Source organism: Juglans microcarpa x Juglans regia, chromosome 5S (assembly GCF_004785595.1).
Source record: "Juglans microcarpa x Juglans regia isolate MS1-56 chromosome 5S, Jm3101_v1.0, whole genome shotgun sequence".
Taxonomy (NCBI): Eukaryota; Viridiplantae; Streptophyta; class Magnoliopsida; order Fagales; family Juglandaceae; genus Juglans; species Juglans microcarpa x Juglans regia.
The window spans coordinates 14,264,563-14,288,349 of record NC_054603.1 but is presented as its reverse complement, the minus strand read 5'-3'; the positions used below and the strand labels follow the sequence as shown (position 1 = coordinate 14,288,349).

Genomic DNA, 23,787 nt, shown 5'->3' with positions numbered 1-23,787 from the left:
GTCTTCACAGTGCCGTGGCCAGAGCACTTTGGTCTCAATTTTCAAATGTCTTGTGATAGTTTGGGTTATGCCCTTGGGAAGGGTGGAGCTGAAAGGGAAAATAGTAATCTTTGTCTACTAGCTGTGTGGTGAATGATTCCATTATGCTTTAGTCTCTCTAAGTTTGGACAGTGGCATATGATAACCTTAAATTACTGCTTGTAGATTTGCCACCTGTGTACAGAGGCCACACCTTTAATAAAATATCTATTACCCATTTAAAAAAATCAAAGATATGGTATTGCTTCCACTCTGAAATCTACTCTACATCCATAACTACCTTCTCATTCTATTAGATATTTATCCACCAACTCCTCATTTGAGCTTCTTGTCCTGTAATCCTCTTGTTCTCATTCCACAAACTATCGATCTTTTCTAGCCATTATCTCTAGCCTATTTCTGTCAGTTATTCAGAAACTTTTCGTTATGGAAATGAGATGGAGCCGGTCTTGGAAGTCAATAGAGTAAACATTCTCTAATCTTAACCGGAGATTTTGTTGGGCATTAACCTTTAATTGCTATTACAAAGTGTTGGGCTTTAAACTTTGGATTAATATATATTATTAAGTCTCCGGTGTGTATAAAATAGGAGATTGGTTACCGGAACTTTAATTTTTTGTTTAGCATTGTTCTGTTGTTGTGTCGACTCCAAGACTTTTTTTTTATAAGTAAACAAATTTTATTGATCAATGAATGGGCATAGTCCAGTACAATACTCAAGAAGAAAATAACTGTTTGCCCTAACTAAGAAGGCGCAATAAAGGGAAGAAAATCATGTAGGTCCATGCCGTTGAAGTCAACAGCAATGGCCCAAGTACATAGAGTTCTATAAAATAAAGCTTTAAGCTCCCCCAACTTTGTAATTTAAGAGAAGCTATACAGATTTTCGGTGTTGAGTTTGATTTTGATAAGTAATATTTAGTGTTGATTTTTATTTGTTTTATTTTTGATAAATTAGTGTTGATTTTTATTTATTCTTTATCTTTGTATTATTTCATGTAGATTCTGGCAATCCTGGGAGACAGTGGTTTTGGGAAAATCACCTTTGCAATGGTTAGTATTTTTATATTATATCACGGAAGCACGATTTGTTTACTCAAATGCTAGTAATGATTTTCAGTAATTGACTATTGCTTCTTATGCTGTTGGCGCAATGATATGCAATACTGAAAGCCTTTGTTGATAATTTATGTTGGGTTAAATTTTAAAGATACACTAGATTACTGTCCTACTATCCTTTGTTGCTCTGACCAGTGCTGGGTGTCTCTTTGATTCTCAACTCTTTCTTTCCCTTCTTCTTGAGATAGGTATCCATTATTTTGTACCCTTCGTGTCTATCTTTTTCTATCTGTATTTCATATTTTGCCTGGTTGTACTCAGTTAGATTGTAAATGGGGAGAGAAGATCGGATGTGTTGTACCCCCTCCAAGAAAGTTACATTTGAAGTGAAATAAATTTATCATAGCTTGACTTCTCGTGATAATTCTCATATCCCACAGAAGATTACTTGGAGTCCTGCATAGGGGGAAATTCTTGCTTACGATAATTTAAGGAGGTGATGGACAAAGGTGATAAATTGGTGCTTTATGTGTGGGAGGAATGGGGAAACAATGACTCATTTGATACCACTTGTTGAGAGGTTGTGCAGCCCCAGAATTACTCCGGATTTTGTTTCTGGATACCTGGTGCCAATAAAATAAACATAAAGATTATTTTATCAAAAAAAAAAAAATTATTAGAATAATTGGAAGATGTTAGTCTCAAACCTCCTGATTTAGTGACTTCAATAGATTTTTTTTTTTTGGCAATTCTATATGCATGTTTTATGTAGACCACTGACCTTTCTTGGTTTCCTTCAGGTGAAACATGTTGTATTTGAAGATCTTTCAGAGGTGAAATGCGTATGGAGTTTAACAATGCTGCTGGAATTCGGAAGCATGAATTATACAAGTTAAATGGAAAGATGGTGCTTCTAGTGTTTATTTTGACATTCTAAAGTTGGAGAGGGAACTTCACTAAAAAAACATAAAACATAATTGGCAACGATGAGTTTTTTGTGCCTTCTCTCTTTTTACTACTCTCTCTCTCTCATGCATATGGTTTTATTTTTGATGAGATTTGTTTCTGGAAACTTTCGTCATGTTATATTTTCGGGTAATGCTTATTAATTGATCCAGATTGTAATAATTTATGCATTTAATTTAATTAATAAAAAATTGAGAGATAGTGCCACTTCTCTAGAAAGTGAATTTACAAAATAACTTCCCATATGTTAAAATTGTGCAATATGGAATCTCACGAAGTCGATGATAGTTCGTGGATATATTGTCAGATAGGTTTATGGTAGGGCTATTGGACAATGTAACCGTTTATCACCTTGAGGGATGCATCCAATCTAGAGCCTATTTTTTATTATTGTCTTTTGCTCAAGAATTTTCGTTCAAAGAAAAGGAAAGCTGTTAAAAGTAATTTAAAAAGTATTACAACCCCAAGGGAAGGAGTACCTTTTCCAGTATGAAAGCTAAGGAGGCAAGGAGGAATTTTGATGAGGGGATGTTTCCAAACAAATTGTTGGAATATGGCCATTGCGCAAAAGAGTACGCAGATCGATTTTGAAATCGATGTAATGTCATAGCTAGCTAATCATCAAGGTCTTGAGCGAAAATCTAGTATCTCCTTCTATGATAAGTCTCTTGAATCCTCTCTGGTGAGCTTCAATGACTCCAATGAAGGCTGCCATAGCTTTTCCATAGTTAGGATCAATGGTGCAAAAGAATTTAGTAACCACAAAAATGATCTCCCCTAGCCAAGACCTGCACAAGCTGCTAAAGTTCTCACATTCATTCTTATTGCAACATCAAAGGATATAGAGTAGGTGTCTTCCATTTCAGGTGGTTTCTAGGTTTGCAACATGTTATCAACTTTCCATTCCTAAGCTTTACAGCGATCCTAATATATGTCAATGGTCTTTTTTGAAAATGGCTCAATATTTGTGGAACTACCATTGTGGATCTTTTGGTTTCGATTAAACCAAATGTTGTCCAAGGCAATCATAGCAAAGAGTTGGAAATGATGAGCATCAGAATCAAAAAGATTGAGGTTGGTACTAGGATAGAGAATTGTTTTGACGCAATTCTTAATACCTAGAGGATTAAAAGTTGAAACATCCAGCGGCCAAGGGGACTGTTTCCAAAAAATTCTAGTAAAGGGACAGTTGATAAAAAGGTGGGTGGTATCCTCTACTTCCTGATGGCAAATAGGGCGGAATTGTTGGTCCTTGGGGAGATGAAGGCAATTACCAAGAGATTGTCAAGTGGGAAGGATGTCATTAAGCACTTTCCAAAGAAAGAGGTTAAGTCGATCCTGGATTTTGAGAGACAGGAGCTTTTTTCAGCATTGGCTGGTGGGGAGGTCATTGAGCTAATAATGGTTACAAACAATGGCTATGTAAGCTAACTTGACAGAAAACTTACCAGAAGAATGGTGGATCCAACGAGGAACGCCACTCAGATTTTGATAGTTGTAATAAGAGAGATGGTTGTTTTCTAAAGCTTCCACATAAGACTAAGAAAAGAGAGTTTGGAGGAGGAGGGAATTCCATCTCTTGGGTTCCTCCAGAACAAGCTCCGAGACCTTGAGAATGGGGTCAGTCCTAGTGTCCATGGATCTAGGGGAAGGGAGTCTAGTAGGTAAACTACATATCCAAGGATCAGACCAAGCCTTACTGCTGACCCCATTGTTGATCTGAAAGCACAAGGTGGAAATGATGTAGCCTTTTTGCTTGACAAAAATTTTCCAGAATTTAGAGTCAGTCATTTTAGCTTGAATACAGTTCCCATTACTATTTCTCAAGTACTTATGGGTGATTGTAGATGCAAGATTTTGGCTAGGATTAGGTGACTAAATTGATAAGTTTGGATAGGATTAGGTGACCAAAATGATAAAGTTTATCCTATCATTAAGTTTGTAATTTTTGATGAATGTAAATTATTTATTGAGTTTATCTATAATAATATTAAATTTATCTAGAGGTTGTTTAGCTAAGTCATAAGTATGAAAATAAAGTCCCAAGGAATATGCACTTATCCAAAACAGAGGTTGGACAGAAATCTATTACTGTAGAAAAGATTTAGCACAGATGTCAGCCTTCCATCAGGATACGTCTTCACGACAGATTCGATCCGTCAACAAAGTCCTACTGAAACTAAAACTGATTTCAGATTGTTTATTTAAAAGATCATACTGGTTGGGATCTGTAGAGATTCAGATCTAGATATTTTCTAGAGCACTTTCCAGTGCATATTTTGGTGAGAAAATTTCTTGGAGAATTTTCATATTGTTTCTCTCAAAGAGTGTGATCGTGCTCTATGTTGGAGAATTGATTGGTCGAGTTTCAGCCACTGGAGTTCCAGGAGAAAATCCAATGTCTGAAAATTGTCAGAGGTTCTGGCTGCTACTGCGGTAGAGACAAATAGATCGTTTGCCTGGTCAAGTATGAGACTCAATTGACAAAAGTTTTGTAATTGAGAACTTACTTGTAATTTGATTTTCAAATAATAAAATTAATTTAAAGGGTTTCCCTTCGTCACCAATCATTGTGTCATGCAATTTATTTATTTACTTTACATGTTCATTTGATTAAATAATAGCAAGATTGAGATCTAACAAATTTGTTCAAGTGAATTGATGGATATTTTCATGAATACACAGGGGTACTTGGGTAATTTCAATTGGCATCAGAGCGTGGTTCACTCATCTGAGTGTGATCCGTGCCCCTATAGATCATGTCATCATCGTTATATGTCCCGCCACATTTCGATGGAAAAAATTATGCTTCTTGGAAAGTTCGTATGAGGGCTTTCCTCAAGTCTTTGGATGAACGTGTGTGGTATGCAATTGAACGAGGATGAATTAAGCCTGAGACATCTCTTGATGCTTGGACTAGAGATCAGATCACCAATTGTAATTGGAATAGCAAAGGACTTAACGTTATTTTTATGGCTACATCTCTTGATGAATTTAAAAAAATCTCAATGTGTGAGATTGCCAAAGAAGTTTGAGATATTTTGGACGTTACACATGAAGGCACAAGAATTGTAAAAAATTCAAAATTGCAAATGCTAACCTCTAAATTTGAGGAGATTAAAATGCTAGAAGATGAGAGCTTTAATGATTTTTATGCTAGACTTAATGATATTGTTAATTCCAAGTTTAATCTCGGTGAGAAGATGGAGGATTCAAGGGTCATGATAAAGATTTTAAAATCCTTGCTTGACAAATTTCGCCTAAAGGTTACAGTCATTGAGGAAAGTAAGAATTTAGATGCTTTTAAGGTTGAAGAACTGGTCGGTTCCTTGCAAACATATGAGTCACCACTTCCTCAAAAAAGAAAAGGTAATTTCATTGCTTTAAAAAAATAAAAGAGATCAAGATTATTTTTCTGATAAAAAAAATTTGAACGATGAGGATATAAATCTCATTGCAAGAAAATTCTTGTTTAATAAAAAAAGTAGTGGAAAGCAAAAACAAGGTAAATAATTTAATGCAAAGAAAAAATATTTTGAAAAATGGTATAAAGAAGAATCTGAAAAAATTGATAAAGTGAAGTGCCATGAATGCTTAGGATATGGTCATATAAGAATTGAATGTCCAAACTTTAAGAAAAACAAAGTAAAAGCAATAAATGTCATACTTAGTGACAGTTTAGAATCTGAAACTTTAAGTTCATCGTTTGATGATGAAAATTCTTTTATGACTTTTTCAGTTGTAGTTAATGATTTTTCTCATTTTGTGCAAACAAAATCTAAAAGTGAATTTTATGATAGTGACTCAAATATAGCTATTGTTGATACTGACCATGAGCTAAGTGTACATAAAGCATATAATGATTTATGTGAAGAAGTGGTCAAGTTGAAAAAACTCAACAAGAAGCTATACAATAAACTCACAGCTATGGAGAATGATAAGAATAACCTTGTTGAAGCGCTGAAATTTTCTGATGTTGAAGTATCAAGGTTAAATGATCAAAATGCTGCACTAGAAAGAGAAATAAAAAATTTTCAGGAGTGTAAACAAAAAATTGCAAAACGGAAATTGGAAGAAATGTTGAGCTTTCAGAAGTCAAGTTTCTTAGAACTGGCCTAGGATACACAACTTCCAAAGGCGAAGAACATCAAACCTCATCATCCGCTGCCACTACTTCTAAAGGTATTGTTTTTGTCAAAGGAAGTCAAAGTATAAATGCTCCAAATCATGTTGTATCCAAGTCAGTTTATTCAAAACATCTACATGGAAAATCAACCACGAAAAGGCTGAAGAAAGGTAAGTATGTAGGAAGTTTATTCCTACTTGTCATCATTATACTGTTGCTGGCCATATAAGTCCATATTACTTTAACTCGAATAAAGTGAAGAAAAATGGAGGTGAAAGAAAGTTAAAAAGGAAGGGAAAAACTCTAGAAAATCAAGTTGATGAGATGAGTCAACAAATCACCTTCATAAGTATCAAGTTTGGTGAACTAGCAGAATTTTGTTTTCACAACAAAGAAAAGATCATACAAAGTGGTGTTGATGAAAAGAATATGTCAAAACTTGAAGCAATGTGGGTGGTCAAAGAAGATGTCATGTCATATTAATAGGACCACTTGCATGTTCTTGCATTCATTGCATATCATTAGCCTAGGATATGCATTTTTGTTTAGTTTTGTTTTGTGTTTTAGTTTCTTCAGTTTAAAATACATTATTGTTTTTCTGGTTTGTTTCTAATTTTTATGGGAAAGTGCATGCTTGATATGTCAAGGTTTGAGCACTTGTGTTCTCACATAGTAAACTCTAGAACTTATGCATCTATCTATTTTGTGCAGTCCACTTTGTGTATACTAACCCTATAAGTCATCTTGGCAAAGTTCATTTACAAGTACTACGAGGAACTTATATGTATGTTCATTATAATTAAGTTTCATATTTATTATTGAGATGCTCATCACAGAGGGAGTCCATGCCTTGAATTGACTAATACTAGTTAAACCTAATACAATAATAAAAGGGATCTCCCATTGCCAAACACAAATGATTGATCCATATAAAAAAAGTTAGTGTTGAATCATTGCGAAAAAAGACAAACACCCTACACAGATTTGTCCCTTAAGTCTTATAGAAAGAATCGATGCTCAAATCATTGTGGAAAAAGATGATTAACAAAAATGGAACATAAAAAAAAAAAAAAAAAAAAAAAAAAATAAGAGTTTGTGCAAACTAGTGTTTGGAGGAGATACTCATGTATCTAAACCCTAGCATAAAGTTTGATTTTTAAGGTGAGTGACAATCTCTTGGGAGCATCTATAAGAAGAAAATACTCATAAATAATATTATAAAAAATATATTGAAAAGAAAAAGAAATAAACAATTACTTTTCTATATAAGTTTGCTTACTCACACACTCACATGAACTTTGACATTGATGATCTTATGAGGTTTGAACATTCATTGTGATTGGTGCAAATATGAGTGTATTTTATTGTATTTTTTATGAGTGACACTATGTTTAAACTGAGGTGCATCTAGGCATGTTATTTTCATCAAGTTCTTTATATATATAAGACAAAGATTAATTTTTGTTTTACTATTTTTATTTATTGTTTATTTTATATAAAATAAATAAAGTGATGAAAATATAAAATATATGCAATATTTTTTATTTTTGAGGTTGGGTTAGTGTTGGGTATTTGTGATTCTTAAGTAGAAGTCTAGGACTTGGTTTCTGGTTGATTGGCATAAGTCCTAGTGGGACTCTAAGGCACAAAGCACGTACATGGTCGCTAGTCACTTAAGTGACTCAAGTTATTTTTACCAAACACAAACACACGGCCAGACTCCCCCCCCCCCCCCTCCCCCTCCCCCGATATTACTTCTGACTTACACTCACGTCACCTTCATCTCATCTTGAGCCCTAGTTACAACTTCTCTGTCAATCTCATACGATTATTTGGTATCACGGAAAGCACACTTTAGTCAAATCCCTCTCTTTCTCAAATTCTAGGGTTCGACGCATATATATGGAGATTGGGTTGTTGATAGTTGATACGTGAAGTTGGGACTTAGATTATTGTTGGGTTGCGTATGCATTTATACATAGGATTACATGAATATAATTTATTGATGTATAAAGACTTGATTTTTGTGGGTTAAGTGCTTATACATCTCGGTTTTAATCAATGACCACCAAGTGTTTGTGTTTATACCTCAACCATATCATAATCTGTATTTTTGCACATTTGATTTGGTTTTCTTACTTGTACATCTAGAACATAAGAATGATTGGTCCTTGTGGAAACCGAGACTCTTCCGAGTGGTTCATCATGTCATTCACATATGATAGCTATCATTGGAAATACAGTGAGTGTTAGATATTATCATTGGAAATATAGTGATTCTGGTCAGTTTAGTGACAAAAAAGGGGGAGTGGAGAGAAGAGCTTTGATTTTTTTGTATTGTGAAATTTAGAGGGAGTTTGAGTGTGTTGTTTAATGAATTTACTTGGTGGAAGTTGAATGATTTTTTTTTTTTTTTGGTATGTTTAAGACAATTTAATATTGAAGGGGAGAACTAATTATAATATTGAGGGAGAGAACTAAATTCTGGTTTGCAAAAATTACTTTAGAAACTTTTACTTGATGATTGATTTCATTTAAGTTAATTTTTGTTAGAAATAATTTTGATGTTGGACTATAACATGTTTAGACTTTAAATCGTGTGAACTTTGATAGTATTAATCTTAGTCATTGTTCTATGTCATTATTTTTTTTCTTCTCGATTATTTGCTTGGAATTTCTACTCGGCTTCTTGGTTTGCTAGTTGTGTTTTGACAGGCCTATATTACATTCATTAAAGTCTATTTTGTTACTAATCTGCCAAAGGAGAGATTGTAGATGCAAGAGATTGTCACCAATCCGCCAAAGGGGGAGATTGTAGATGCAAGATTTTGGCTAGGATTAGATGCCTAAGTTGATAAGTTTGTATATGATTAGGTAACTAAAATGATAGAGTTTATCCTATCATTAAGTTTGTAATTTTGGATGAATATAAATTATTTATTGAGTTTATCTATAATAATATTAAGAATATCTATGAGGTATTAGAGGTTGTTTAGATAAGTCACAAGTATGAAAATCGAGTCACAAGGAATCTGTACTTATCCAGAGAAGAGGTTGAATTGAAATCTATTACTGCAGAGAAGATTTAGCGCAGATGTCAGTATTCTGTCAGGAGTCGTCTTCACGGTAGATTTGATCCATCTGCAGAGTCTTACTGAAACTAAACCTGCTTTCAGATTGTTTATTTAAGGGATCCTACTGGTTAGGATCTGTAGAAATTCATATCTAGATATTTTTTAGAGCACTTTCCAGTGCATATTTTAGTTAGAAAATTTTTTGGAGAAATTTCATATTGTTTCTTTCAAAGAGTGTGATTATGCTCCATGTTAGAGAATTGATTAGTCGTGTTTCAACCACTGGAGTTTTAGGAGCAAAACCAATGTTTGAAGATCACCAGAGGTTCTGGCTGCTACTACTGTAGAGACAAACGGGTAGTTTGTTTGGTGAAGAGAGTCAATTGACAAAAGTTTTGTAATTGAGAACTTACTTGTAATTTGATTTTCAAATAATAAAATTGACTTCTCTGGGTTTGGTTGCCCTGTAAGGTTTTACCTTTAAAGAGTTTCCCTTCGTCACCAATCGTTATGTCATGCAATTTATTTGTTTACTTTATATGTTCATGTGATTAAATAATTGTTAAATTGAGATCTAGCAAATTTGTTCAAGTGAATTGGTGAATATTTTCATGAATACACAGGGGTACTTGGGTAATTTCAGTGATCATATCTTTCCAAATGCTGGTCTCATTACTAATTAAATGCTAAAGACACTTACTCAAAGCCTTGTTGAAGTTGGCAGCAAGCTTGATACCAAGACCACCAACAGATTTGGGTTTACGAATGGACTTCCAAGTGATGGGGGTGTAGTTATGAATCTTATCAGGATAAAATCCCCACCAAAACCTCATGAGAGACTTATCAATCTTCCTAGCCATATGCTTGGACAGTACATGGTGTAAGCAAGAATGGCACTAGCTACAGATTTAATGAGGATGGTTCTCCTTGCTTGGGAGAGCAACTTTGATTTCCACCTAGAAAGCTTACTCTTAATCCTATCCAAAATCTCATTACAGTGATGTCTTTGAGGAGAACCAAAGTTAAGAGGCAAGTCTAGGTACTTAATTCACGAAGGAGCTGGGCTAAAATTAAGAATGTCCTTGATATCTCTAATGGCATCGATGCTAGTGTTTTTGCTGAAATGAATAGAAGATTTGGAAGCACTAACCCTCTGACCAGACCAAGCAGTATAGGTCTCTAGGCAATCTAAGAAAGCTTTGGTTGTGTTAACATTAGCACTACCAAAAAAGATGAGATCATCAGCAAAGAGGAGATGGGGTAAAGTAGGTCCAGATCTGCTAATCCTAATACCAGTGATGTTGTGAACATGCTCCTCCCTAAGGATAAGTCTAGTTAGAACTTCACTGCCTAAAATAAAAAGGAATGGGGAAAGAGAGTCTCCCTGTCAAATACCTCTACTAGGTAAGTTATAGCCATGAGGCATTCCATTGATGACAATAGAATAAGAAGTTGTACTAATTCACTCTTTTATCCAGTTGATCCAAGTAGGGTTGAAACCAAGACTGTTAAAAATGGTTAAGAGAAATCTTCACTCCATAAAGTCAAAGACTTTTTCCATGTCAATCTTAATAGACATAAGACTTATGCCAAGTCTGTTGGGTTGGATTTTCGAGATAATCTTGTAACAGACATTAGAGAGACTAATAGACCTGAAATGGTGAACTATGCTAGGAGAAGCAATCATAGGGATGAGAACTATGTTAGCATGATTCATCTCCTTAAGCATATGACCAAAGGTGAAGAAGTTTCTCACAGCCTTATTCAAATCCTCTTTGGCAATATTCCAATAGGTCTTGTAAAAAAACAGTAAAACCATTAGGTCCCGGGGATTTAGAAGAGAGGATTTGCTTAATGGTGGAAAGGATCTCTTCATCAGAAGGAATCCTACGTAGCATAAGGTTATCCTATTCACTAAATTTATCAGGAAACATATTAGAGAGGTCATCAAGGCAATCTAGGTAAGAGATTTGAAAGATTTTCTTGAAATGATCTTGGAACTGGATTTGAATATTGAGAGGATTTGAATCCCCAGAATTGATAGAAGTTCTGAGATAGTGTATCTCATTTGTTCTTCTTCTCATAGTGGAGGACATATGGAAGAATTTGGTATTCACGTCAGTGGTTGTGAGCCACTAAACTCGAGACTTTTGTCTCCACAAAATCTCTTCTCTTTTCAACTGCTCATTGAGACTATTTCTGATAGAGTCCTCTTGATTGGAGAGATTATGAGAGGGACTCTGAGACTAAATTTGAGACGGTAGGTTGGAAAGGGTCTTGATGCTAGTCTGAATATGACCAAAGTGGCTAAAGTTCCAACTTTTGAGAGCACTTTTGACCATTTTCAACTTTTGCATGAAAATAAAGGGAGGAATACTCCTATGGTTGGAGTCCCAAGCCTTCTCAATGACATTACTACAATTATGATCCCTAGCCCAAAACTCCTCAAATCTGAAGGCTTTGCTGGTGTGGGTTTGTTTTTGAGAGTTTAGGAGGATGGGGGAATGTTCAAAATTGTAAATGGGCAGATGTAAGATCTTTGCATCAGGATGGAGCAAAGTCCATTGAGGATTAGCAATGGCTCTGTCTAATCTCTTGTTAATGTTACCTTGGCCCATTCTATTGTTGGTCCAAGTGTAACAAGGGCCATTGTAACCTAAGCCAGAAAAACTTGCCTCATCCATGAAATTTCTCAAGCCACTAGATGAGGAGGTAGAGGCAAAAGGCCTGCCTCCAAGCTTCTCTGAGCTATTGAGGGTAGAGTTAAAATCTCCTAGTGCTAAAATGGGGCTAGAGAAAGTGTGATTGATCTTATACAATAGGTCCCAAAAATTATGCTTTTGAAAATGATGAGCAGGGCAATAAACCATTAAAAGTAATCTTGGCATATAAGTAGGATTAGTGTACACAAGCATAGAGATAATGTTGCAAAAAATATAAACTAGTTCTATATCTACACCAGGGCGCTACACTACCAAAAGCCCTCCCTTCCTACCTTAGCATGGGATATGCAAAGATAAAGAAAATCCTAAACTATTAACAACATAATTAGTCTTAGCATCATTCAAAAGTGTCTCAAATAAGAAAACCACATCGAGATGATGAGTCTTGATGTGAGCCCTTAGAATTCTCCTTGCAACAGGTCGTGCTATGCCTCTGCAGTTCCCAGACAGAACTCTCATTCCTGTTTGTGGGGCAGATCAGGCTCTGTCACCTCGGCCATTTGGATTGTGGAAGATAAAAGGACATGGTTTGTTGGTGGGGTATTGCTACCTGCTCGTGTTGCATATGACTTCTGATATGAAGAATACTGCATTCTGGTTTTCGTGGTTCTTTTGTAGGTTCCCCCCTTCTTGACTTTTGTCATGAATGATGACAAGGGAGGGTTTTCCTCCATGCTACTTGCTCCTCCAGCTCCAACTGTGAAGGTTGCTTCCATCTTAGTAGGGATGTCAAACTCTAATATTCCAGAAGAGTGTTCTCTCTTTTTTGGGTGGTAGATCTCTCTTAGTGAGTTCAAGAACCCCTTTTTAGAAGAAATGATTTTAGTGGATGGGCATGGTAATGGTTTTGGTGGTGACTCAGACAGATCTTGTTCAAAGGGAATGAAACTTTCAGTGCCTAGTGGGATGGTAGAAATAGGTGTGATATCAATAGGTGTAAGGATTTCGAGAGGAATAATGTCCATGTTGTTCCTTTGCTTGTTATCCGAAGATGAGGATGGTTCCATGTTTTGGACAGAATTGGCTGTGGAGTTAGAAAGACAAAGTTTGGTTGTGGGTTCAGTGGTACCTTTAAACTAGAAGTCTCCACTGACAGTTTTTGTAAGAGCCATGCAAGTTTTCTCAGATGGACTAACTAATAGGGATAGAGTAGGCTTGCGAGCAAGTGTTGGTCCATTGAGATGATCAAATTGAGCAATGATGTCATGGAAGATGGAGGGACTCTATTTAGATTTTGTGCCTTTTGGCAAGTGGAGAGGTGGCGTCTGACAAGAGTAAGAGAAAGGGGGCTGAATTAAATTCTTCCTAGATTGATGGGATTCATCAAGCTCTATGTGGTGTCTATTAATGTGATGCATGGCATTTGCTTGGTAAAAAGTAGCAAAGGTTGAAATTTGGCTTCCTAGATAAGAGTTTTGGTCTATTTTGGGAGTTGCATTTAACATACTTGTTGGCTTGTCTACAGAAGGGGACAACACAATACCAAGTGGCTCTTGCAGAAGATTGTGCTTACTTAATACCTTGGGTTGACTTTCCTGAAATTCATCAGCATCTATTACTTGACCTCCATGAACAATTTGTTTAAGGTTCTAGTTTGCTGGATTGGGAAGTTCTTGAATAGAAGATTCATTTCTATTAACAGGAGGGGTTTTTGAAATTTATAGTGATCCTTCTCGGCCCTCGATGGTATCTTGGTCTTGCATTTTGATTTGTTGTTGTAATGGCCTTTGATAGATAGGAAGTTGTTGCTGGTACTGGTATTGGACTTCAAAAGGATTGCCTCTTCTACTACTACCACTAAGAGCTCTCATCTAAACACTATTTATTATTATTAAAAAATAATTCACTACTATTCATAAACTATTCACGTAGAATTTTAAAGGTGTATCTCCACATATGTCTTTTGCAAGGATCACTGGATAAGAGCTTCTCAACAATCTCGTACATAACAGTTAACCATTTTAGACCCAAGTATCCACTCTTATCACGTCTCTTTATTTCATGATCTTTAAATATCAATGAACTATGCACTACCTATATTTAGACATTCACTGCTATAAAAGTCAATACCAACCACTAATCCTGACCAAATGCCATTGAATCTGTGTCTTAAACACTTGTCTTGTAATGCCCCAGTCCCGGAGGGGTTGGAGAGTTACTTCTTGACACTTAAACTCACATTCCAACACTATATGTATAGACTCCGAATTCTCAATACCATATAAAAATTATTGTTTCAAACCAACTACCTACCTAAATATAATCAACATTTCAAAATACCAAGTCATCAGAACAAGACGAAATTACTTAATAAAATTCGTCAATACTCATAGAAACCTTCTATGCTTAAAAACACCTCATCACTCATGCTCCATAATCTTGATCCTCAATTGAAACTTTCAAATCATCTGAAAAATGTTGTAAAGATAAGGAGTTATCAACAGCTCAGTAAATAAAAAATATATACTAGTATGCAAACATGAGCATTTACAGAGTTTAGAATGCAAAACAAAACATTTACTTTTAGATTGCAGAATCAGAATATTTGCTTTCAAAATGCGTAATCAAAATATGTTATAAAAAATGTTAGAGTGAAACTTTCATAAACATTCTTATTCAAAAATAAAATCCTTTGGTATATCATAAACTGAGACGTTATCTTCATAGCATATCAGAGCATCATATCGGAACATATATCATGTTTAACCCCCGTGGTAGGGTTATAAACTACGATTATATTTGTGGCGGGGTCGTATACCATGTTTAACCTTCGTGGTAAGGTTATAAACTACCATTATACCCGTGACGGAACCGTATGCCACTATTATACCCATGGCAGGGTCGTATACCATGCATAACCCTCATGATAGGGTTATAAACTACCATTATACCTGTGGCGGGGCCTATACCACTATTATACCTATGGCAGGGCCTTAACAGAGATAGAACAGAGGCAACATCAGAACCAGATTATAATCAGATACAGAACCAGAAATTCATGTCAAGGTTGTCATATGCTACATTAAATCAAAACAGAGTACTGAATAGAATAGATTATTTTACATATTCAAAAATAGCTTTGGAACATCTTCGCATCATATGCACAAGTTTTCATAAATTTCATATTCGCTCTTTTTGCACAATTTAGATAACAGAATGCAACAAAATAAGCTCATGTCTACATCAGTCATGACAGAAAATACTTCTTTCATATACAGATTCCATGAATATGCATAACACATATCTGAGGTTATTTTTAGGTTTCTTTTCAAAGCAAGCATGCATATTTTCAAAATCAACCTCGTTTTATTTCTTTTATGCAAAATTTAGTATAAGAACCCTGCTTATCTAGATTTTTTAACTTCTTTGAATTTCCTTACAACAGTGTCATAGAGGTATCAATCGTCACCTATAAAATAATCACGTAACTTGAGTAAATTTTCAATTGAACACGTACTTCGTAATTAAACCCAAGATATTAAAGTTGTATACTTTTCTAATGTCTAAGATCCTTGAAACCCTAAAATATCAACTCTCTCCAAAATGCTTTGATTTTCACAAAATTTCTCCAAATAAATACACGATTAAATCCAAACATCATATTATTCCATAAACTGGTCTTATAATATTTTCCATATAAATACGTGGTCTCAACATCAAACTATGCACATTAAACCCATAATTCCAGCGGTGGCCCACAAACATGTCAGCCCATAATGCAGCATAGCCCATCTCAAATCAATACGAGTTTTGCCAAAGTTTTCATTTTAGTAATAAGGAAAAATTGTATGTGAAATACTGAAAACTAAAACACTTAGAGGGAAACAGTGGCTTACAGGAGGAAAACAACGTGCGACCTGAGGCAAAACTCCACAACTCACCGAGAGCGAAGGAGCTGCAATGGGGCTAGGTTTTGGGTGGTGGTCAATGGTGGTGAGCGCGGCAGCTGGGCACTGGGAGGGAGAGAGAGAGATAATGTGAGAAAAAGAGAGACGGAGAGAGAGGCGGTGGGAAGGATTCGTGTGGGCTTACCGGATCGGCATGGGGTGACTAGAGGTGGCACGAATGATGGATTCTATGGCTTTTCTTGGTGGTTCCTGCTTGAGGCTGAGCAATGGGGGGTAGGTTGCTTGAGTCACAAATGCTCTGTTTTGGGGAGCAAAAAAGGGGCCTTCGGATCTCTATGTAGGTGGCTGCTGAATTCGCATGGGCTGGGCAGTGGGGCTATCACACGATGGTTTTGAGTCGAAGGAGAGCTCAGGGTGTGTAGGTTGGTTTCGCAGTAGTTGGGTATGCTGTGACTTGCCATTGTGGCTGAGGCATGAAGGATCACGAGTGGCTTAAGGTGGTGATATGGTTGGAGTGGTTCGTGCATTTCGGGTTGGGCTCGTTCATGGCAATGGCTGATGGTGCTGTTCCACAGTGGTCCCATGGTTGTTGCTAGGATGAGAGACAGCAAAGAACGCGATGCCTGGGAGGCGGTGGTATCCGTGATTGCTGCTAGTCTTGGTTATCCATAGTGCAACGACATGGGAAAGGAGGCTTTAGTGGAGGTTTGCGACAGCCATAGCTTGGTAAACTATCACAAGCAGGTATGTATGTATATATATAGGCGATGGGAAACCCTAGAGACGGAAAGGAAAGAGACATGCATCATGCATGCTGTGGAAAACAGACGTGATGAAGCTGTGCATGAAGAGGAGTCTGTGGGGGCTGTGTGAACTTGTGTAACATGTGAATATACAATGTTGTTGTTTACCCTAGCGGAAGGAAACATGCATGCAGAAGAAACGAACATGCATGCCATGGGGGGCGATACCAAATCTCATGGGCTTGGGCTTTAGGCCCATTTCAAATTTTGGCCCATGTTTCGTAGTGAACAAAAAAATTAATAAATGGACTTCTTTAAGTTTTGGGCTTTGACTCATCCTAAAAAAAATTATACATGTTCCATAAATTTTTTCAGCCCATAAAAAAGATTTTTCATCCGACCCAAAAATATTTATAAAAAAATTCGATATCTGCAAAAAACAAAAAAAACAAAAAAAAAAAAACAAAAAAAAGGACCCACAATAAATATAAAAAAATAATACTAAAAAATTAACTGGGCTCTTCATATGTACAAATCCAAAAAAAAAAAAAAAAAAAAAAATTAGAAAGTGGCTTGGCGCTGGACTCGAGTGTTACATGTCTAGAATCTTTAAAAGTTTTAATTACTTCCATTTTTCAGCATCCTGGTAAATGGTTGTGAACCATTTGCTGAAGATATGTGGTCAAAGATCAGGATAAATAATTTCACATTTGAGGGTGTGAAGCTATGCACCCTTTGTAAGGTAAAGAACTATCTCTTTTCATGTTATATTTTCTACAATGATATCTACGTATTTCATGTTTTGTGTGAAAAACTTTTTTTTTTTTCCAATGAAACAAATGCGACTTAAAAATATCTAAGATGAGCTATAGAGATAATATTTAATGGAATAGATGCTAGTACCATTTGTAGTTTAATTTGAAGATGAAGCATGAGTGCACTTTCAAGCTAAGAGGTAAACAAGTTTTATATATTCCCCGGTTTGGATTGGAAACTCACATCAACTCATCTCATCTTATCATTACAACTTTTTCAAATTTCTACACAATATAATAAACAATTCAACTTTTTCAAATCTCAAAAAAATAATAATATTAAAAAATAATATTCTAATAATATTTTATTCAACTAATCTAAAACCATCTCAATTCATCTCAAGTCCAAATGGGTGCTGATGATATTGATTGTAGATCCTAATGCAGATGCTTGAAAACTCAAATCTTATCATTAAGGTCGAAAATATAGAAATCCTAATTGATGGGGATACTTTTCCTACATCAATGTACGATTCTTATTTATAAGTTAAATCTACAAAATTCTATGTTTTTTATAAGTTAAATGTACATGTCAATGGGACTTTTTATTCCTAGGATATGATATCCTTTTTGCATCCCTGAGTTTGCTATGTACATATGGGCTTTTCGTAAAGTAGGTTGTTATCGGCTGAACTGAACCTAGGGGTGGGCAGCGGATGCCCGCCACCCGCTGCACCAGCCCATTCGCCCCGCCCCCGCCTGGGTGGGGTGGGGGATCCACTCAGCACAGACGGGGGTGGGGACCCCCACCCGTATGAAAGGGGCATTGCGGAGGCGGGGGACAGACTCAGCCCCGCTCCGTAAATCCCCTGCCCCACTCCCACATGTATAAGGCCAACCAACCCACCCCCCCAAAACTCAGTTTCCCAAACTCTCTCGATCTCTCTTGTCTTGATCTCTTTCGTCCCAAACTTTCTCGAACTCTCTCAATCTCTCGATCTCTCTTGTCTCAATCTCTCTCATCTTGATATCCTTCATCCTGAACTTTCTCGATCTCGTTTGCCATGAAAGTAATAGATGCCGGCAGAGAGTACTCGATTGGGTTTGTTGTAATAGATGCTGCTGAGAGGAATCGATTTCGTTTGCCATGAAAGTAACAGACACCGAGGTAAATGAATCTCTCTTGATTTGGGTTTGTTCATTGTTGTAAGAGACACCGAGATAGATAAATCTCTCTTGATCAGAGTTGTAACTTGTTCTAGTGTTTGGGTTTGTTGTAATAGATTGGGGGAGCCCGGGAAGGGAGAAGGGGGCGAGGGGCGGACAGATGGAGGTCCACCCCCGCACCCTGTGCAACGGACAGGATACCCCGCCCCCGCATGGACGGAGGTGGATTATAGGAAAAAAATCACCACCCTTGCCCTTGCGAGGGCAGGGGCAGGGGGTAGGGAAGGGGTGGCCCCACCCCGTAAGGGGCGGGTAGCACCCCTAGCTGAACCTTCCAAAAAATTAAAAATCATTTCTTCTTGATTGATTCTGGTATCTCCCTATGTTTACAAAGACCCTCTGTGTTTTTCTAGATTCTACGATCAATCAAGAGACTGGGATTGTAGGCTTGAGGTAGGTGAAAGTCTCAAAGCATTCCGATCAGACACAGTCTTGCGTCCAACTCAAAAACGGAAAGGAAAGGTGACTCTAATTCCTAGACTCCCATCTATATTATTCGGTCCTAGATGATCCACAAATAGCATGTTAAATGATTCTTTAGGTCTACTTGAGGCGAGGGAGGGTGCGAGTGCAAGTGCGAGTGCGGCAACGACTAGGTTTGTCTTCGTGTTTCTCCAATTGTTGTGTTACAGCTTGAAAAGCAACGAAAACGAATGAAATGGGTCTTGTGGAATTGTTTGGTTACAACAAGCTGGAAAGCGAATTAATCCTCACCAAAAGAAATATTCTTCACCTTCACCGCTACTTAACCAGCTAAATGATTAACGTGATGAGATGACACTAGAGGAAGCCTATTCCTAAAGGGAACAAGGTTTGAAGAGTGACGAGAGTCTAACTATATTTGATCCGATCTTCTATTATCATTGTCTACGCTTACTCCAGCTTTAATTTTTTGCTTAAGTCCTCCATATTTTCGTGTCATTTGTTGGTTTAGGGCTTTGATGTTTCTGACATCCCTGGCGTCAATTGTTTCCACTGAATTCAACCGTACAACATAGACTATGACTATGATATGTATAAACGGTATTTTCAGCTCACAATCGACGAATACAATCGTCGGTTCAAGGTTTCCTTTTTTTATGCTATTATTATTATTCTGATCATCGTCATCATCATTATTAAAGTTTTTATCAGCATCATCTTTTTAAATTGAAAGTTGTGAAAATTCATGATGGCTTTGGTTGGTGTGTAGATGCCAATAGTTTGTTAAGGTCTTGAAGATAATGGGTTAGGCTACCAACATAATCAGGTATTATATAACCTTCATGGCCAAGGATCTTGGCAATGGAGGTGAGATTAAAGACGTATCAAGTTGTGGTATTAGATGGGGTAGACTCTGAGACAGCAAAATCCTTTAGGCTAAAACCCGCCAAAGATGAGCGAGGTAAAGATAATTGATTCCATTGATTCTTGAAAGCTTTGAGCCACTGTTGTGGTGTTGTCGTTTTCGTATTTCTAATTAGTTCATTATTAGATAGGTGACCTTCCGTGTGACTATAACAAATCTCCCATCTAATTGGACTAGGCTACTGGATCCTTTTATGCCAGTAATAAATTTTACAGCAAAACTCCTAAGGGTTGGCTCAAGTGGTAAAGGCCTTGGGTTTAGGGGTATGCTCCCCTTAGGTCTAAGGTTCAAATCCCCTTAGGTGTAAACAATCTCTAGGTGCCATTGAACTGGAAGATTTTTCCTTTGAATTAACCGAGGTACACTTGTGGGAAACTCTTTGCCGAGGCCTTTGAACCACTGGGATTAGTCGAGACGCTGTTCCGGACACCTAATTCCAATAATAATAAAAAAAATTAGAGCCATGTTTGGTTATGATCTCTGAGGAGATTCGTATACTATATTAGAGTGGTAGCTCAATGGGGCTACTCATTTTTTTCATGTTTTCAAACGTGTTAGGATGGAATTAATACTTGTTCAATCTCTATGATTTTGAAGTGATGGGTAAGAGTTCTTATCTGACAAAGAGACAACAATGAAAAATTAGGTTGTTCACATTGTCAAGGAGATTACTCTTGTGGATGAGATGAGCTGGATCTATAGGAAAGCATGTGTAATGATCTGATGCTATATTTTTAGGAATAAATTACTGAGAACTTTATTAAGCTCAATAAATGAGTTAGAGCCCATAAAAGAATTTATCGGGTATATATTTTTTAATTGAACCTAGAGTTAAGGCTCCATTATTATTATTTTTTTACTCCAAGCTCATGAGTGTTAGACTCCAAACTCTATTACCATTGTGCTTTCCTTTTCATAATAAAACTCCTAACTGATTTCCTTTATAAACCATAACCATGCACGTCTCTTATGTATTTATCCACTCACATGCACATGCACGTACTACTCTCAACTCCAAACTCTATCCAACCTCCTATGATCCACGATACCCCCTTCCCCCTACCTATAAAACTACCCTGAGACCCTCTAGTAATAAACACAACACAAATCAGCAGAGAAAGAAAACTCACACTCTCAGCAAACCCATGAAAACAGAAACTCCGTAGCAATTTATCTCCATACCAGACCACCACCTTGCTGGAATCCACCACTGAGTACGTCCAAACACTGGCCAGTAGCACCATAGCCTCTGCCTAGCACCATTGTAGACCCATACCTTTTCCCACGGTCACAGCCACGGCAAACAACACAACCACCTCTATTTTACACACTCAAAACAGAGTTTTTATACCCCACCATGAGCCAAAAACCACCGTACCTCGCCAGCCCATTTGCCACGAGCACACAGCCTCCTATCACCGTAGCTCCTCCTCTTTGCAACAGCACACAGTCCTTGCCAACCACTGAAAAAAAAAAAAAGAGAAACCGTAGCCCCTTTGTGGCAACCTCCTTGCCAGACCAAGCCAACACAACTTCAAGGGACATCGTAGTACCACCCACGGTGCTAGAAACTGCTGACTAGCTCAACCCCGTGGCACCCACTCCATCCCGGTAAGCCCATGACCGTCACCACCCTCCTCTTTCTCTTAGTTGTTTTCGGCTTAACAGAACTCCCTCACTCCTTCTCTCGGCGTCGCACCACCTTGCCCAGAGGACCCAATCGCGTCCCCAGCACCTCCATCCACCCCAGAGCCGCCGTATCGTGCCACTTCCTCTCGGTGAGTATCGCACGTCTCTCTCTCCCGAGCCCTCGATTTCCTTTACGCACGACATTCCTTCATTATTTTTATTCCATGTGTTTTTTTTATCTCCAGACCCTTTGATTCATAACGGGCCCTAAGCCACACGGCCAGTGTATTCTTAAGTCAATAGAGGGCCAGGCTGGAGGATTTTTTTTTTAACATGTATCATTGTGGTAGTGTTGTATTTTAAGTTGGCCATATAAATTCTAGATATACAGAACTAATTTCAATATTATGGAGTCAATGTGATTTTAGAGTTATGAAGGACTAAAGTTTATGGAAATATAGATTAAATTGGAATTTCAGGTTTAATTACAACATATGTGTTTAAGTAGAAATTGATGTAAGCTACGTGTCTATCTTATAAGAAATCAGTCACGCCCCGAAAATAGTGGATTAGCATTGCAAGGTAAGTAGAATGATCATACCCTTACACGTATATATAGTAAACTACTTGTTTTTTATAAAAATATTATGCATGTATGCCCTCCATTGGAAGTCCTTTTTACGTACCTAAGACACGATAAAATTATGAAAATCCATAATTTTACATGAAGAATTATGCAATAAATTATTTATGAAAGCTCATGGTTTTATGAAAGGAGTTGTGCATCAAAAGATTTATGAAAAGTTATGATTTTATGTGAGAATTATGCATTAAAATAATTTATGAAAGCCATGCATGATTTTATGTGAAGGTTTATATTTATGAAAAATCATGATTGTACGTGAGGAAACATGTATTAAGACATTTATGAAAGAATGCAATTTCATTTGGAATCTATGATATGATATGACAAGATATGACAAGTATGCATGCGATTTCTTTTGAAATCTATGATATGACAAGTATGTAAGTATGATTATGATGAAGTATGAATGATATGTAACGGCCTATGTTATGATATGAAGACGATACCTATGTTATGGGCATATTGCATTGCCAGGTCGTGCATGCTGGTAGTGCACCTAGTATGTCTTTCTTATGTATGGATTCCACAACCCGCGGTCATGTGTAGAATCGAAATCTACTTAGATTCTCTAACTCTAACTCATGGGGGTCAACAGTGGGTAACCGCCTATGATAAGTGTAAGATAAGTTCATATTCATGTTAATGTTTATGTTATTTACGTATGTATTTACAAGTGTGCACGTTTTTCAAGAAACCTTATGTTTATTATATTTATTCAACTCTTTTTTGTATATTTTTATATTTTTAAACCACCCTAGGCAATGACATTTATAAGGATGAGATTGCAGAACAGGACTTGACCCAAGGAGGCGAGGCAGAGGCCTAGACAAATTATGCTATGATTAGTTTTATAGTTTAAGGTTTAAATAAATTATTTTGATAAGCACATGAGACTTCCGTATTTTTTAAAAATAAGTTCATCCGCAGACTCTATTTTGGATTTTAAGTATTTATTAAAGTTTGTTTTATTTATGGAAACTTTCGCATCTGGCACGTTGTTAAAACTAAAAGTTTTTTTTTTTTTTAGTTCAAGTCTAGTAGTAGCACACTGGCTCCTCAAAAATTCTAAAATGTCTTTATTGGAAAGTGGGGTGTTACAGCAGGGCTTCATAGTGACGTAGCCAAAGCACTTTGGTACTCAATTTTCAAATGTCTTGGGATAGTTTGGGTTTTGCCTTAGGTAAGGGTGGAGCTTATGGCTTGCTAAAAGGGTAAAATAATAATCTTTGTCGCCTATATGTGCGGTGAATGATTCCATTATGCTTAATGGGGTCTTTGGGATAAATGCAGTGGCCATTTCTTTGATGATGGAGAGAGATGGTGCTTGAGCTTGAATTCATTATGAAGTGGCATATGATAATCTTAGCTTTCCTGCTCGTAGATAATGCCGCCTTTGTACAGGGGCGGCACCTTCTCATTCTACCAGATACTTATCCACCAACTCCTCATTTGAGGTTCTTGTCCTGTTATCCTCTTGTTCTCATTCCACAAACTATCGATCTTTTCTCGCCATCATCTCTAGCCTATCTTCTGTCAGTTATTCAAAAGTTTTTGGTTATGGAAATGAGATAGAGCCTGTCCTGGAAGTCAATAGAGTAACATTT

At 36.9% G+C, this 23,787-nt stretch overlaps 1 protein-coding gene and 1 long non-coding RNA gene across 4 annotated transcripts in view; one reads left to right on the top strand and one right to left on the bottom strand.

The window, feature by feature from the left end:
* LOC121267535 overlaps positions 1-23,787 on the top strand; it is a 150,589-nt gene that overhangs the window by 99,709 nt on the left and 27,093 nt on the right. For 2 of the 3 annotated variants that reach the window (XM_041171433.1, XM_041171435.1), the window contains 2 exons: positions 1,042-1,092; positions 1,899-2,005. In XM_041171433.1, coding sequence (XP_041027367.1) covers positions 1,042-1,092; positions 1,899-1,994 — 147 coding nt within the window. In that variant the 3' untranslated portion in view covers positions 1,995-2,005. Of the gene's footprint in view, positions 1-1,041; positions 1,093-1,538; positions 1,751-1,898; positions 2,006-23,787 lie in introns of those variants that run through there. The other variant, XM_041171439.1, reaches the window with a different exon arrangement.
* Positions 10,718-23,727, bottom strand: LOC121267541. The gene is made up of 3 exons (XR_005941038.1): positions 23,594-23,727; positions 14,234-14,240; positions 10,718-10,729 (listed from the first exon to the last, which is right to left on the bottom strand). It is a non-coding gene; the product is annotated as an uncharacterized LOC121267541 (long non-coding RNA).